Source organism: Natator depressus, chromosome 7, assembly GCF_965152275.1.
Source record: "Natator depressus isolate rNatDep1 chromosome 7, rNatDep2.hap1, whole genome shotgun sequence".
NCBI classification, from domain to species: domain Eukaryota; kingdom Metazoa; phylum Chordata; order Testudines; family Cheloniidae; genus Natator; species Natator depressus.
The window spans coordinates 4,316,492-4,334,218 of record NC_134240.1 but is presented as its reverse complement, the minus strand read 5'-3'; the positions used below and the strand labels follow the sequence as shown (position 1 = coordinate 4,334,218).

The window sequence follows — 17,727 nt, the reverse complement described above, 5'->3', positions numbered from 1 at the left end:
AGTAAGCAAGAACATGGTATAAAGAGTACCCTGGGATGAATATAACTAACTCATGAGCAACACGGCCATCCCAAAGTTAAGGATCACACACTCTCTATTATCATCTTATACATACGTACATGCACACACATGCCCTCAGGTGTTACTGTGACAGCGGTAGCTAGACAGCTGGAGTCCACAAATGGCAAAGACATTCAAGTTCCTCATTTTGCCCATTTCCATCTTCTTTTTTTGGTATTGGTTGTATTCATTGGCATGCTCTTCTCTCCTCTCCCTGCCCCACGAGCAAACTGTCCAAACTCCACAAGAGTTTCCATTTAACCAACATACAACCCAGCTGGAGTCCATATTATGTGAGAGTCGGAGTTAAACAGGGCATAACTGATGACAAACAGCGCCCCCCCTTTAAGATACAACCCCTGGGGATTCTGTATTTACTTCAGTTATAAAAATGTGCCCACATAAGGCTCTAGGTAAATTATACCAAGTAAAGCAATGACAGCACTTACAGTAGAGCTGAAGCTGTTGTGTACCACTACTCTACACAGAACCAAAATAGTGAAAGAAAAGAAAGAAAAAGAAAGAGCTATCAGTATTTAATCTATTTTTTAAAAACAATTTAGTAAGAGAACCCACCTGCCCCCCCTCCTTGCAAGAAAGCCTTTTTCCCACTAAAAAGTAAGGCTTTAAGTAGCCAAAACAGGAAGGAAAACAAGATTTTCCTCTATTTTTTTTTCTTCGTGTTTTTTAAAGGAAGCAAGTTATTAAAATATATCAACCTATTTCCTACCCTTGAAATGTTAGTAGTCTTCTGTGCATTGTGAGTGAAACAAAAACAAACATCTTTTATCCACCCAGCTTCTGCTGTGACTAGGCAACTCCAAGAATATCATTATGTGGCCACAGAATCACAAGCTAGGGACCAGGTCACGTTATACCAGACTAATTTTGGGGGGAACGGGGTACTCTTACTAGACACCAGCATGATTATACGCTAGCAGTTTTTTCAGCAGCAGTTTGGGGGGAGGAGGGGTAGTGGGAAAGGAACAGGATGGATTAAACACCATCCACCTTTGCCGGGGGAAAGGGAGAGCGGGTGGGATACAAACCTAAAAAAGATTTTGGTTCAAGTAAATGGCAGCATGACTTCACTGTCAAATTATCTAAGGCTGGAGAATACTAACTGCCCAACTCATCCCTGGTGTTTTTTTTGTTTTTTTGGCAGCCTGTTTTGTAACTCAGTGGGAACTGGATAACAACATCTATTTCAGCTCCGTGTGGAGTTTTTATTTCACAGTAGAACACGGCAATTTATAAATGGCAAAAACCAATGGAAAATTCTCTCAATGAAGGATTTTGTGGTATGTTATCATTTAACCCCTATTTTTCACTTGCACTAGATTTATTGATGTGCACAGCTGCAATGTTAAATAACTTTGAAAGCAGAGCAATTAATCCAAAATCCTATTTGTTTTAATCTAACACTGTCAACTAGTTTTAGGTTTCTAGTCAAGAGAAAAAAAATGTTTGTTAAGCTCTATGGCACCAGCTAATGTCTAAAGACAAACCTCTGAAAAGGTGCAAAGATGTTTTATTGCAGTAGTATAGACAGAGCAGAGATTTATTATAGCACCTAACGGCATTTCTGCAGATGCCTTTTGAATCATAATGAGATTATTAAAACTTTACAAATCATTATATTAAAACTTGACAAGGGGATGCTCGAAGTGGAGAATCTTGATGTCATTGCTAATGACGCATTACTAATGATAAGGTTTCAGGATAATTCCTCAGTAAAACTAGTTATAAAAATATAAAAAATATATAATATTTATTTCAGTACCTTCTATAAGCTCAAGGATACTAGGTTTATCTGCACCAGAACAGCTGAATGATTATATTTATGCAAGCATTAGAAAGATGTTCATCGGCTGCAAAGTTTAATTAATTTTCACAGATAGTTAATTTTCTGTTTCATTATCAGCTCCCTAAATTTGAAAGACAAATAATTTGTAAACAAATAGAAACTTCAGATGAGTATTTTTAGACCAAATGCAAGATAAATAGCAGGCATGAAACATCTGCACTGCATTTGAAGTACTAATATGAATGATATATTGTACTAAGTTTTGATTTATAACTTGCACATTCTAAAGCACTGATTGAAAAGAAACAAATTGTTTACTGTTAACCCACACCCGTTTTCAGGTAACAAATGAATCTGATCTGTACCAATGAAATAATGGCTTTAATGCCCTTAAACATCAGTGAATGAAGAATGTACATCTCAATATGTCCTTTGAAGGGTGACCCGATCCCTTAAGGACAATATTCTAGCCCCTCTACCCTTCCAGCAAAAAAAAGTTTAAGTAGCTACTTACCATGATGTACGACACCCTTCAACCCATGGATAATAGGATCCAGTGCTGGATTGTCCCTCTGACTGACCTACATATAAAGGATACATGATTGGTTAAATCTATTCTGGCATCAGACAGAACAGTCTCAGTTTAATCTTTTAAAGAGGGGAAAAAAGATGTTATCTAGCAAGCTGCTTAGTCCTCACATTTACAATGGCTCCTCAACAAATGCTGAAGATATATGGTATAATAAAATAATGCGACGAAGGCTAAATCAAAAGAGAGAAAGTCTTCAGAATACATTAAAACATTAGAAATGTTAAAGCTCCTGCAAAGCCTAAAAATGAACAGCTGATTTCTCTCCACTAATTTCTTAGCTAAATAGTAGTTTAAAGTTACCGTAGAACAGTCCGCTACTCACTGAAAATCACCAGATCCTCAGCGGCTGTAAGTCAACATGGCTCCATGGATGTCAACAGAGCTGCACCAATTTACACCAGAAAAGGATCTAGCCCTTCATGGTTTTTTTATTTATATTTTTTAAAATAACTTACTTAAAGGCCCTTTGGAAGAAGGAGGGATAAAGATCACATCAGGCAGAGTCCAGACAATGGCCTCTGAAATTTGATAATGCAATACTATTCTCCTGGGGCAAAAATGTCCGTAGTATTCTTCTGCGCAGAGATAAACCACCTCCTTGGCAGAGATGATCTAGCCACAATCCAGAGAGGGGAGTAAAACCACCAGACACAGGGACATTAAACCTTCCTTCCTCACCTTCAGTTCAAACCTTCCAAATTAAGGCTCCCGGATGGCAAATGATAAAATACAGGTAGGATCTGATCAGAAACAGTCAAATGAAAAAGAGTCCCATTCAATTACGTCATGTAATAGCAGACAGCTAAAAAGTGACAAGTTTTTAAAGTGCTTGTATACCAGTGCTAGAAGTCTAAATAAGACGATGGGTGAACTAGAGTGTCACCTATTATATCAATATCCTCATTTAATATGAATCACAGAAACTTCGTGGAATGAGGATAATCAATGGGACACAGTAATACCAGGGTACAAAATATATCGGAAGGACTGAACAGGTCGTGCTGGTGGGGGAGTGGCACTATATGTGAAAGAAAGTATAGAATCAAAGAAGTAAAAATCTTAAGTGAACCAAACTGTACCATAGAATCTCTATGGATAGTAATTCCATGCTCTAATAATAAGAATATAGCAGTAGGGATATATTACCGACCACCTGACCAGGATGCTGATAGCGACTGTGAAATGCTCAGAGAGATTAGAGAGGCTACTAAAATAAAAAACTCAATAATAATGGGGGATTTCAACTATCCCCATATTGACTGGGTACATGTCACCTCAAGCTGGGATGCAGAGATAACATTTCTTGACACCTTAAATGACTGCTTGTTGGAGCAGCTGGTCCTGGGACCCACCAGAGGAGAGGCAATTCTTGATTTGGTCCTAAGTGGAGCACAGGATCTTGTCCAAGAGGTGACTATAGCTGGATCGCTTGGTAATAGTGACCATAATATAATTAAATTTAACATCTTTGTGGTGGGGAAAACACCGCAGCAGCCCAACACTGTAACATCTAATTTCAGAAAGGGGAACTACACAAAAATGAGGAGGCTAGTGACACAGACATTAAAAGGTACAATGCCAAAAGCTGCCTGGAGACTTTTTAAAGACACCGTAATAGAGGCTCAACTTAAATGAATACCCCAAATTAAAAAAACATAATAAAGAACCAAAAAAGTGCCACCGTGGCTAAACAACAAGTAAAAGAAGCAGTGAGAGGCAAAAAGACATCCTTTAAAAAGTGGAAGTTAAATCCTAGTGAGGAAAACAGAAAGGAGCATAAACTCTGGCAAATGAAGTGCAAAAATACAATGAGGAAGGCCAAAAAAGAATCTGAAGAACAGCTGGCCAAAGACTCAAAAAGTAATGGCAACATTTTTTTTAAGCACATCAGAAGCAGGAAGCTGCTAAACCACCCGTGGGGCCAATCGAGTGGGGCCAGTGGACGATCGAGATGCGAAAGGAGCACTCAAGAACGGTAAGGCCATTGCGGAGAAACTAAATTAATTCTTTGCATCGGTCTTCACAGCGGAGGATGTGAAGGAGATTCCCAAACCTGAGCCATTCTTGTTAGGTGACAAATCTGAGGAACTGTCCCAGATTGAGGTGTCATTAGAGGAGGTTTTGAAACAATTGATAAATTAAACAGTAATAAGTCACCAGGACAAGATGGAATTCATCCAAGAGTCCTGAAGGAACTCAAATATGAAACTGCAGAACTACAAACTGTAGTCTGTAACCTATCATTTAAATCAGCTTCTGGACCAAATGACTGGAAGACAGCGAATGTGATGCCAATTTTTAAAAAGGGCTCCCGAGGTGATCATGGAAATTACAGGCCAATAAACCTGACTTCTGTACCGGGCAAACTGGTTGAAACTATACTAAAGAACAACATTGTCAGACATACAGATGAACATAATTTGCTGGGGAAGACTTAACATGGTTTTTGTAAAGGGGAATCACGCCTCACCAATCTACTAGAATTCTTTGAAGGGGTCAACAAGCATGTGGAAAAGGCGAGAATCCAGTGGATATAGTGTATTTAGATTTTCAGAAAGCCTTTGGCAAGGTCCCTCACCAAAGACTCTTAAGCAAAGTAAGCTGTCATGGGATAAGAGGGGAGGTCCTCTCATGGATTGGTAACTTGTCAAAAGATAGGAAACAAAAGGTAGGTATAAATGGTCAATTTTCAGAATGGAGAGAGGTAAATAGCGGTGTGCCCCATAGGTCTGTACTGGGACCAGACCTATTCAACATATTCATAAATGATCTGGAAAAAGGGGTAAACAGTGAGGTGGCAAAATTTGCAGATGATACAAAACTATTTAAGATAGTTAAGTCCCAGGCAGACTGCAAAGAGCTACAAAAAGATCTCTCAAAACTGGGTGACTGGGCAACAAAATGGCAGATAAAATTTAATGTTGATAAATGCAAAATAATGCACATTGGAAAACAATTCCAACTATACATATAAAATGATGGGGTCTAAATTAGCTGTTATCACTCCAGAAAGAGTCATTGTGGATAGTTCTCTGAAAACATCCACTCATTGTGCAGCGGCAGTCAAAAAAGTGAACAGAATGTTGGGAATCATTAAGAAAGGGATAGATAATAACACAGAAAATATCATGTTGCCTCTAGATAAATGCATGGTACGCCCACATCTTGAATACTGCATGCAGATGTGGTCGGCCCATCTCAAAAAGGGTTTAGAAAAGGGCAACAAAAATTATTAGGGGTATGGAACGGCTTCCGTATGAGGAGAGATTAATAAGACTAGGACTTTTGAGCTTGGAAAAGAGACGACTGAGGGGGGATATGACTGAGGTCTATAAAATCATGACTGGTGGAGAGAAAGTAAATAAGGAAGTACTATTTACTCCTTCTCATAACACAAGAACTAGGGGGTCACCAAATGAAATTAATAAGCAGCAGGTTTAAAACAAACAAAAGGAAGTATTTTTTCATACAGCGCACATTCAATCTGTGGAACTCTTTGCCAGAGGATATTGTGAAGGCCCTAGCCAGGCCCCACTCCCTTCCACCTCAGATCTTCCATGTCCCATGAGTCTTTACTTCACCAACCAATGAGACCCCCCCAAGCCACTGAATGCTAGAGGAGTTGGGAGGTCTTTATCTGCTTTAACAGCGGGGAAGACTCTCCCACACTCTCTATATCTTTCCTCTGGCCCGCACTTGGCCTCTCAGTACAGCAGAGCGAGGCAGGTAGGGGGAGGAGGCAGCCAGCCCTGGTTGTCTGGTGCTTGCTCAGCCAACCTGCCTCCTGGCCTTCAGCCACAGCACACTCATAGGAAGGAGCCATAGGAGTTCAAAATGGATGTATGGGTGGGAACGACAGAAAGGCAACCTCAGCCTATGCTAGCAGCAGCTCAAGTGGAGGAGGCAATGGCCAACCCGTGCTGTCAGCCTTTGATGTTCAAATACTGAATAGTTTAACTGTCCCAGGCTTAAGCAACCTGTTTCCACACAACCTGCTCTGGGCCTGCAGTTTCCCAAGGACTAGATACAGCCTGCATTGAAGAAACCGTGAACCCTGTCAGACAGTTCAGGGACTCCATGCAAATCAACCCTCTTTGGTAAAGCTGGGCTAAAAAATTCACAGGAATTCACACCTAATTCACAGGAAAAGGCACTACCTCCTTGTCCAACGTTTGTGGGGCTGAGAGACCCGGCTGCCCTAATTCTAACTCCCACCAAAGTAATGCCAAGTCCTGCCACCTGAACAATAACCCCAAAGCTGTGACCTAGTGAAAGAAGCAAACCACAGTTAATTTAACCACGTGCATATTCTAAGAAATTCATGCCCATACAACCCAACCTTCTCAATTGCTTCACACTCACACAACTCAACCAACTGTGATTACCTGACGCGCAATGTGGTAATTCAGGGCAACTGCATCTGTATTCCCCCTCTATGGTCCAGCCAGGGCACCCACTCTCAACTTCTAGCTCCCCAGCAGTTGCGTGTCTGGGTGGAGACTCATGTGTCTCTCCCTTCTGATCATAGCATTTTCAGGCACAGTTCCCTGCCTTCACTATGTCATTCCCAGCAAAGACAGACTGCCCAAGGTCACCTGCTTGCTTCCTCTTCAGAGAGGTTTAACAGATATAATTGTTTCATTTATAAGTACCACAAAGTTCTTTCTATGCAAGCCTATTTTATTCTGAAGGTAAAAAGCACTACAGAGAAAACATATTTAAAACAATGAAATAACCTACATGCATGCTAATAGGTTTACCAGAGTTAACCCCAGCCCAAACATGGATTCTGGCAGGAATAGTCCTTCAAACTCCCACCCAAGTGGGAATCCTTGTGGTCACTAGTTTATCACAGCCTCAGCACAGAACTAGCAAACTCAAAACAGGTTTATAAACACCCTTTCTACAGTTCTGGGGTCTTTGAGCTGGAGCTTCCAGGAGCAGGATATTAGTAGAAAACGGGTTTTCTTCCCCAGGGCCTAGCTTCCAAAAGGGTGGATTTAAAGTGGATTATTTGCATACTATTTCCAGCTATTTCCTAGGAAATCCACTTCGCACGTATTGTTCCAAAAAGCCCTCTGAAGTTCCTAATACCTTCCAGAGGGTGCATTAGTCAGTTTCCTAGAGAAGTTACATACAATTCCACAATAACCAATCCACAATTGTATTTTTAACACAATGAACCCCAAAGGCATTACACCTAATTCAATAAGGTTTAACTTAATTCAATAAAGTTCATTCAGGATATTGCAGGAAATCGTCAGTCAGTCACACGCCACACATGACCTTGCGCACTAAAGCCAGCTGAAGGTGACTCCACTCATGTCTGGGAAGGAAGGTGACAGCTGCAGCAGCAGGACTAGCAGAAAGAGGCCTGCTTCAGCTCATCACCACCTTGTGTGGGCTACAGTAACCACCCACTTGCCAATTCCAGCCCCATCGAGACGCTTGGAGATCGCCCAATAGCAGCTCCTTATCAGGAGAAGCCGGACAGTTGTCAGCAGCCAGCCCTGGCCAGCATTAGAACATGGCGGGCCCCCAAAGCCCCAGCCCTCAATCTGGTACAAACTGAGATACATGCACCCCTTTTGTTTTTTGAACAGTCCAACTTGTAAACCAACCTTTTGTCACAGCCCCAGATGCACCACAGCAGACAGTCCAGGACAGCGAAGGGCCAGACGCCCAACGAAAGCCTGAACAACTCTCACCCCTCTGAGTCACAGTTGACAGTTACACATTTCCCATCTACTGAAATCCCCACTTGCTCTGCATTTTATCTGCCATTTAATTGTCAGCTTTAACCACTCCTGCCACTTCATTGCTTTCCTGTTGTTGCCCACCTTGCTGCTATTTAGCTAACCGAGCCGTTGTTTAATCCATTTCTACTATTAATGGATGTTATTTAATCTAGTGGTCGAAGAATATTCACTACTGCATTTACATTATGGGGTTAGCTCATGGCTGCCATACTTTTAGCCCACTCCACCTTTAAAGGGGTAGAGTTAAAAAAACCCAACAATTCCACAGCTTACAAATAGTATCAGGCATGCCCCCGGGTTACCTCTGTCAAATTGTGTGGCTTTAATACTCATGTTGCTGTCTTTTTTAAAAAAGTGTTTTTCTTATGGCTGCTGTGTGAGACCTAATTAAGAAAAGGAGAAAGTAACTCAAGAGGACACATTGAGAATGCACAAAATGATACCGGAGGCATAAAGTAACATCAGACGGATAAAGTATATAGAAACAAATAAAAAACAAAACAAAAATAAAAACAGGGAAGTATTTCTTCTCCATGCTAATAATCTCAGGTGCTTCTTATAATAGTGGTAAGTAAAACATTCTCAGACACAAGTGTGGTTTTTAAAGTTTTACCTGTTTCCTCCCAGAGTGAGAAAGGAAGGATGACGCAGTGGTTAGAGCACTACCCGGCACCTGGGAGACACAGGTTCGTTCCTCCTTTGACACAGTCTTCCTTCAAGGCCTTGGCCAAATCACTTAGCCTCTCTGTGCCTCAATTCCCCATCTGTAAAATGGGGGCGATAGCAAGGCCCTACCGTCCAGGAGTGTTGTGAGGAGAATTTAAAGATTGTGTGATAATATGGTAAGGGGAAGGCAGGTTAGAGATAAGTCTCTTAAACAGTCTCCCCAGTTTGTGGGAGTCTTTTACACAATAAAAGGATGAAAAACATTTTTAAAAATACTAAAATATCAATGTAAAAATCACAAACATTGGCAGTAGAACTCAAGGCAAGTCTAGTATGAGTGCTGCAAGTTGCAAGTATACAACAGTCACAAGTCAGGCCTGCAGGTTTTGCACTGCTTCTGGCAAATCAGCAAGTAAACAGTTTAAAAATACAGGACTGTGCAGAGGTATGCTATAGGGTCCTTCCTATCTATTTAGATTTCTCCAAACCCATCATTGCTGCCACTAAAATCACATTTTTTAAAAAAAAATGTGAAACTAGTGATTTAGTTTGTGACTCAAAGAAAACAGAGTGCCTGGCCCTGGACTTGGGCCTTGCTTTAGTAACTGGTAGTTTAACTGTAAACTGTGCAGACTTTTATTTTGTTTGCTTTGTTTTTATTTCTGGTGACAGCTGCAATTGGTTTGAAAAGAGGAAACAGATGGAAAGAATCCTGAAGGTAAAAACCTTCCAGATGGGATTTTCTGTCAAAGTAGATCAATTTTAGACCTTCCAACCTTGACAGTGTCCCTTTCATCGGCTGAGGTGCAGCAGACCTAGTATAGATCCAGCTAAGTAAGCATTTTGAAAGTGTCTTCTGAAAATGTGTGATGCTCTGCAGTAAAATTAAATGGGGACTCAGGCTCTGTTCGGGAAAAAGGCATCGGTGCATTGGTAATCACATTTTCTGTTCATCTGTATAATGCAGGGTGTCATGTCTCTTTAAAAACTTGTGTGCAAGTGGAGATCAGGTTTCAGTTCAGTGTTCTCTGGGAGAGGTTTTCATTTTTCCATGCAGAAGTTTTGCTTTCCTCTCGCTAACGCTGCACTCCATTTCTCCACATCTCACCACTCTCGCTGCTTGGTTCTGCATGCTGTTGACAAAGCTATATGTAATTACTAGTTGGCTTTTTCCACAGGTGAAGAGGCCATACCAAAAAAAAAAAATAAAATCAAAGTTCTCATTTCCCATTGGGATGCTTGGTGCTTTTTGAAGATTAAATGTGTTTAAAAACCTGTAAATCGTCAGGAGAAAAGTTCTTTTTCTGCCTGGTTCAGAGCTGGCCTAAAATCAAAGGCAAGATGAGCAACTGTTTGGGAGCAGTGCATGGAATCGGCAACTCACAGCACAATAGCTCCTTTCCAGCAACAGGGCTCGCGCCGGAGGTAATTCAAGATCTGTCTTGCAGCTCCTAAGCCCAATATCCATTTTCTGTAATGGTTCGAAGCTTTGGAAGAAAAACTCAAGTTTTCACCTTTCTTTTTTAAAAAAAAATAAATAAAAAAAATTGATTCTCTAGTTTCCTCTATTTTAATTCCCCTTGGTAGCAAAGTGTGCTTTTGAAACCCAAAGTGCTGGGTTCTAGCCCGCGTATTACATGTCTCTGTTTTACCTGGCACAGAAACACAGGAACTGCCATCCTGGATCAGATCAGGGATCCATGTAGTCCAGTATGCTGTCTCTGACAGTGGCCAGCACTGGATGCTTTAAGGAAGAGTGGACTATAGGATTATCCCAAGGCAGCTATGGGATAATCTCCCCACAGGGAAAGTTTCTTCCTGACCCCCATTAATTAGAGCATGACTTACACCTTGAAGCATGTGGGTTTATATCCCTTCCAAAACGCTATCAAAACGTCTTTAATAGAGAAATGCTGTATATGCCCATTAACCTTACAAATGTCTCATTCTTTTTTGAATCCTGCTAAATTCATGGCCTCCATGATATCTTGTGGCAATGAGTTCCATAACTGTGCATTGTGTGAAATTGTGCATTGTGTGAAATCACAGTGACTAGTGCTTTTTCGTGGCCACAGAGTTATTACAAAGATCATATGTAGGTGAGGGCACATCTTTGTTTCTCCTCATTTGGGCTTCACCTAACAATGGCCTGCAAAAGCTTAGAGAAGCTTTTTTCCTGTGCTGGAACAAGAGCATGAATGCATTCCCATCCCCTAATTCCTGATGGGAAAGGCTAACAGTGAAGGAGACCAGCCAAATGAATACTTCTCTAGCATGATCATAAACGCACACCTAATACCGTTGTTCGGAAGCGCTCTCAGCTCAGTATGGAATAATGGCATGGAGACAGAAAACACTCTCCTGGAATTTTCCTAAAAATGCCCACCGAACTGCTACGAGACGTTGTATTTACTGAATATGAAGCAGCCACTGAAGTCTAACTAATGTGCAAAAGATCCTCAGGAAATGGGATAGAACACTTGTATGTATCATTTATAATTGAACAGTGCCTGTAATCCTCTTTGATGGAAACAAATAGGTAACCATCACACTAAATGCAATGGAAAAGCAAACACAGCCTTGGAGTTTAAGAATATCATTATGCTGTTTCCTGTGCTAACAGAACTCTCTCACCTCAGGGTATAGATGGTATGAAGGTACACTAAGTATTTACGATCTCTTTGTTCATCACTTTCTCTGTGCTATTTCTATTCCTCAGTGCACATGCCATTCTGGGTAGAATGAACTGTTTTGTTTTAACGGGATTAATAAAAATGTAAAATGAGCATCTTGTATCTTACGGAGTCTATATAACAAAGTAATATGGTCTATATAACAAGGCAATGCATAAGTGACCACATCCCAGAGACATAAAACAACCCAGCAATCAAATGAACAATGCATTTTTGAGGGGGGTTATTTTGGGAAGCAAATAAAAATCATGGTAAGAGCATGACACTATATAGTTAATATTTACCCGCAGTTCCAGTTTACAACACTTTGAACTGGAAATAACTGGTATCTCAGATATCCACAGTGTGGCCATGGTTGATCAATGATGAACTTTTTTTAATGGCAACAACACTAGCCCTTTTTAATGGCAGCTGCCTGTGCTCACCTTGTGACTAAGCATGTCCCTAAGGGCTGGCAGCACGCACTCTTGTCTCTGTGTCAATAGGCAAGAAGCAGAAGAGGGAAACAGGCACCCTAACCATCATGTTACTAGTGCTCTAAGGACAAAAGGTCTAAAGAGCATGTCTAGTGGGACTGCTAACAGAACTGACAGCTAGCATCACAGCTGCACTGTGGTTAGAGATGCTGGGTTTTTTTATTTTATGCTACTCTAGTACTGGTATTGAATCACAAGTAAAGAGAATCACCAGACTCCACAGGACTATGTGTCTCTTACTTACAGGCACAAGGCTGTTTGATGGGAGTATAACATATCATGATTTCAAAATTCAGTTCCATGCCCTATCATTATCCTTTAAGTAACTGCAGCTCTTTGCTAGCCTGATATTTTAAAGGGGAAAAAAAAAAACCCTTTAGAAACAAACTAGGAGTCTCATAGCTTCCAAAATTAAAAAAAAATTATTAGACCCCCCCAAAATCCTGAATTTATAAAAGCCCAGGCTAAGAATATGCAAGTGAACTCAGACCTGTCTTTCAGCCAAAAGTGATTCTACACATCATAGTTTAATGAAAAAAAGTCTTGGTCAAAACAATTTTAAACATGCATGGAGAAGTTTGTGAAACAGCTTAATTTCTTTTATCATTTGTATATTTGAGTTTTGAATGAACTCTGAAAAAAACAAGCACCGGTGGATCCCAAGACCAGATTGTGATCACTTAGTCTGACCTTCTGTATAACACAGGCCAGAGAACTTCCCCAAAATAATTCATTTTCAACTAGTGCATATCCTTTAAAAACAATCCAATCTTGATTTAAGAATTGCCAGTGACAGAATTCACCACGACCCCTGGTAATTTGCTCCCATGGTTAATTACCCTCACTGTTAAAAAATGTACACTTTATTTCCAGTCTAAATTTGTCTAGCTTCAACTTCTACTCACTAGACTGTGTTAAACCTTTGTCTGCTAGATTAAAGAGCCTATTATCAAATATTTGTTTCCTATGAAGCCCCCTTAACCTTCTCTTTACTAAATGAATGAATTGAGCTCCTCGAGTCCATCAGTATACGGCATGTTTTCTAACCTTTCAATCATTCTTGTGGATATTTTCTGAACCCTCCTCAATTTATCGACATCCTTCTTTGAATTGTTGGCACTGGAACTGGATGCAGTATTCCAGCAGTGGAGGTACCAGTGCCAAATACTATGGTAAAATAACCTTTACACTCGAGGTTCCCCATTCACGTATCCAAGAATCACATTAGCCCTTCTGGCCACAGCATTGCCCTGGGAGCTCACGTTCTGCTCATTCTCTATCATGACCTGCAACTCTTTTCCAGTCTCACTGCTTCCCAGGATAGAGTCCCCACCCTGTAAGCATGACCGTCAGTCTCTGTCCTAGGTGTATACATACATTGAGGCAGTGAGTAATGTAAAAAATGTATAGCTGCAACTACAATCATTTTCAGGGAGCAGGATACTAGATCCCATCTCTGATACCCTGGCTTGAATAAGCTGCATCACGGCTCCAGGTACATGGGGAGTGAAGCAAGAGAGCCTGCCATTCCCCCTTTCCTGGCTTCCTATTTCATGCAACACCTCCAAACCTCAGCGGCACTCCCAGCCAGCAGTCTCCACATGGCAATGTCTGGAGGCAGCCGCACCGGCCACTACAAGGAAGGGCTAGGATCACCTACCATAATAAACTCCCCTTCCTAAATGTACATGACTATTTACAAGACTAACAGAAGTAAGAAACGTGTGTTCCTTTAGAAGCACAGTTAATAGATCTGAGTCTCAGGATGGAAAAAGAGAGCAGAAGAAAAATCTCAAATCCATTTCTACTGGGATAAAATAAAAACGCCTCTCCCATTTCCACCCAAAAAAATCTGGCATTTAGGCTTGTTAGACTGTCATAAATTTGCACGACCACTTTCAAGCTCATTAATGGTGCTCACAAAGCAAGTACTATGCCAAAGTCTACTATATCAAAAGCTGAAATGACATGCCTTTTGTATAAGACACAGGAAAATGAATGGCAACAATTTTGTAATACTCTACCTGAGCCTTTCCCCTCAGAATAGTGTCATAATTTACTTTTCTCTCCCTATGCAACATTTGGCCCTTGACTTGGAAACTAATAATCTTCAATCTATCAGGTCTTACCCATCTGCTAAGTAAACTGGCCAAGACGATCTGCATGCCTTGAATTTCATATAGCCAGCTGCTCCCAAGGTACTATAGCATTAGCATCTGGAGACCATCCAGTAGTGTTGAAAAAGACTGTCTGCCAAGGCTGAATGACTACCTGGTTAACTGTGGCAGCTGACATAAGTGACAACAGGGGAGACAGAGAGATGGAAAATTCTGCTTTCAGTTACAATGGTGGGGGTCAGGAGTAAAACTCCCCAGACTGCCTGGCTGCAGCGCCATTCAGTTTGCCTGTGAAGTCTACTGTCCACAAGACAAATATTCAGAGTCCAGAGCTTCTGTGCAAACAGGTTTCAGAGTAGAAGCCATGTTAGTCTGTATCTGCAAAAAGAAAGAGGACTTGTGGCATCTTAGAGACTAACAAATTTATCTGAGCATAAGCTTTCGTGAGCTACAGCTCACTTCATCGGATGCATTCAGTGGAAAATAAAGAGGGGAGATTTATATACACAGAGAAAATGAAACAATGGGTGTTACCATACACACTGTAACGAGAGTGATCAGGTAAGGTGAGCTATTACCAGCAGGAGAGCGGGGGCGGGGGGGACCTTTTGTAGTGATAATCAAGGTAGGCCATTTCCAGCAATTGACAAGAACATCTGAGGAACGGGGGGGGGGGGGGGGAGGGGCTGGAATAAACGTGGGGAAATAGTTTTACTTTGTGTAATGACCCATCCACTCCTAGTCTTTATTCAAGCCTAAGTTAATTGTATCCAGTTTGCAAATTAACTCCAATTCAGCAGTCTCTCGTTGGAGTCTGTTTTTGAAGTTTTTTAGTTGAAGAATTGCCACTTTTAGGTCAGAGATCGAGTGACCAAAGAGACTGAAGTGTTCTCCCACTGGTTTTTGAATGTTATAATTCTTGACATCTTGACAGTCTCCACGTAAAAGAATACCGCTCCCTGCTGGTAATAGCTCACCTTACCTTATCACTCTGCTCACAGTGTGTATGGTAACACCCATTGTTTCATGTTCTCTGTGTATATAAATCTCCCCACTGTATTTTCCACTGAATGCATCTGATGAAGTGAGCTGTAGCTCACGAAAACTTATGCTCAAATATATTTGTTAGTCTCTAAGGTGTTACAAGTCCTCGTTTTCTCTGTACAAATAGTTTCCAAAGAAAGAAAGAAAACTACTATGTATTAGCTATGCTAAAGAGATCAAATTGTCCTTGTAAAATTCCAGAAGAATCAACATGGTTAAGCAATCTATTCTCTCATAATCAGCCTACTCTGGCTGGACAGATGTCAATGCTGTACTTAGGTAGGAATGCTCCTAATTTTCCACTATTTTAGTTCAAGAACAAGAAAAGCCACATGCATGCAGACACTAAACTATAAACTAATATACATTTTAATACTATAACTACTGATTTTCAAAAATTCAAGGTAACTGCAGTCCAAGGTTTCAGTTTCCCGCAGCCCCCATTGGCCTGGAGCAGCGAACTGCGGCCAGTGGGAGCCACGATCGGCTGAACCTGCGGACGCGGCAGGTAAACAAATTGGTCCGGCGCGCCAGAGGCTTTCCCTGAACAAGTGGCGGACCGGTTTTGAGAACCACTGTTCTAGTCCATCCCCCTCCCGCCCTCTTCCCCATGGGTAATGTGCTATGACCGCACATCACAGATGGGTTCAGCAGTGGAGGTGCCATCATCCCACATGCTTACACAGATGCGATGAGAGAGAGAGAGAGAAACGGGTTTGCCATATCATATGTGATGCACACAGAATAAGCATCTCGAACCACAAAGCTCCTAAGACACAGCAAGTAATAGAAAAGGTCCCTTTAAGACTTTAAATTGCTGTTTATGTGAAGCAGGAAGAAAAACAGATACACAGGCAAAATGTGACACTAAACCTTAAGCACGGTGCACACACTATTTCACACAGATATTGTCAGGACTGCTGATTAAAAACAAATGTATTAGATCTGAGTTAACCTCCAGCTATGGCAATTTGTATCAGGTTCAGTAACTTGAAGACAAATTCCACTGAGTCAAACCTGTTTTTCTGAGCTCCTTTGGTTTTCAGGTGTTAATAATCCCTTTCATGGGCGAAGAAAATATTCAAGGCTTAGAGGCACAAAAGGAGGAGGAGGATTCAGTTTTGAGACGTAGGAACTCCCACGCAAACAGACTGGAAGTTTTATATATTGCATTGTTAAAAAAAGGCAGCTAATGGGTCTTCCAATGATTATTTTCAATAGAATAATGGGTGTGCATTGATCCTTCTAGCTAATTCCACTTCAAATAATGTATCTCCAAGTGAGGACTTTGTAGTGATGTATTAACTTAATACACCACAGCTTTGTGGAGAGTATTTAAAATGAGATATTAACTAGCAATGCCAAAGAGGAGACTGCTAGGTGGATTTTTTTCTTAATTTTTTCTTTAAGGTTAAATTAAAAATGGTTTAAAAAGCTATTGAACTGGCTTAATATATTTTAAGCAGGCCTCATTTACATCAGGCATTCTGGCTGCCCCACACTTGCCCTGAGTACAGCACCGCTTCCTTACAGCACCACTGGGGACAGCATCAAAACACCCCTTACCCTTACCCACATGTGCACACTGTTCCTTGCTCAGCACTGTGATAACCACATCCAGGAAGGCCCTGGAATTAGCTGCAGGGATATTACACAAGCAAACTGGAAAACGTTACATCTTTGAAAATTTCCAGCTCAAAAGCTGTCTTGTTTTCAATCTTTGTGCTCTCAGCCTCGCTTCCTTGCTCTAGTGTTTGTTCTGGTTCACATGTTCTAGTCAGGTTTCAGAGATCTCAAGGAGTCTTTCCCAGGATGGGTCTTTTTTCTCTATAGGAAAATCAGGCTTCCCTGTTGTCCCAGAAGTTCCCATTCCCCTCCTCATAGTTCAGTTTCAGTTATAAATTATGCAGTCTTCCCAAGTAATCTTTTGCTTATTGTTCAGACTTGTTGGGGCTTAGGGCAGCCTCAGCTTTGCTCTCCTTCTATATGTAACACTTGGGCTGGCCCATTTGTTCTCCAAAATGAGGCTCATTTCAAAAGTCCAGTCTCTCCATATCGATAAGTCAAATCTCTGCAAGCAGCTTACTCCCAAATTTCCAGCACATTATCCATACAGAAATTACATAAAGGTCCATGATATAGAAGTGTAAATGAGATATTGTGATGTTGCTATTTATAAACAGCAGAAAACATCTTTGTTGAGGGACAGAGATAATGGTCTACACAATAAACTCCCCAAACCCACCCGTTTCATTGTATCCTGGCTACCTGGACTCACTTTTGTGGTTTTATTCTGTCCAGTAGGGATGTTTGAGAATGTACTTGCACAAATAATTTTATACAAACAGTTTGTTGAAACTTTAAAGGATTAAGAAAAGAGGAAAGAGACTGAATAACTTGAATGAGAAAACATAACATCTTGATATTGAACTCCAATATTTCCCAAGGCAGGATGCTAATGCAGGATGCACTGGGTCAAAAACCAAGGGTTTTGGACCCAAATGTAACTAATT

At 41.0% G+C, this 17,727-nt stretch overlaps 1 protein-coding gene across 4 annotated transcripts in view; it reads right to left on the bottom strand.

Annotated features, from left to right (window-relative positions):
• The window catches only part of PTPRG (protein tyrosine phosphatase receptor type G), a 619,877-nt gene that overhangs the window by 165,028 nt on the left and 437,122 nt on the right, over positions 1-17,727 (bottom strand). For all 4 annotated transcript variants that reach the window (XM_074957367.1, XM_074957366.1, XM_074957368.1 and 1 more), the window contains exon 6: positions 2,382-2,448. In XM_074957367.1, the coding sequence (XP_074813468.1) occupies positions 2,382-2,448 (67 nt within the window). The remainder of the gene's footprint in view (positions 1-2,381; positions 2,449-17,727) is intronic.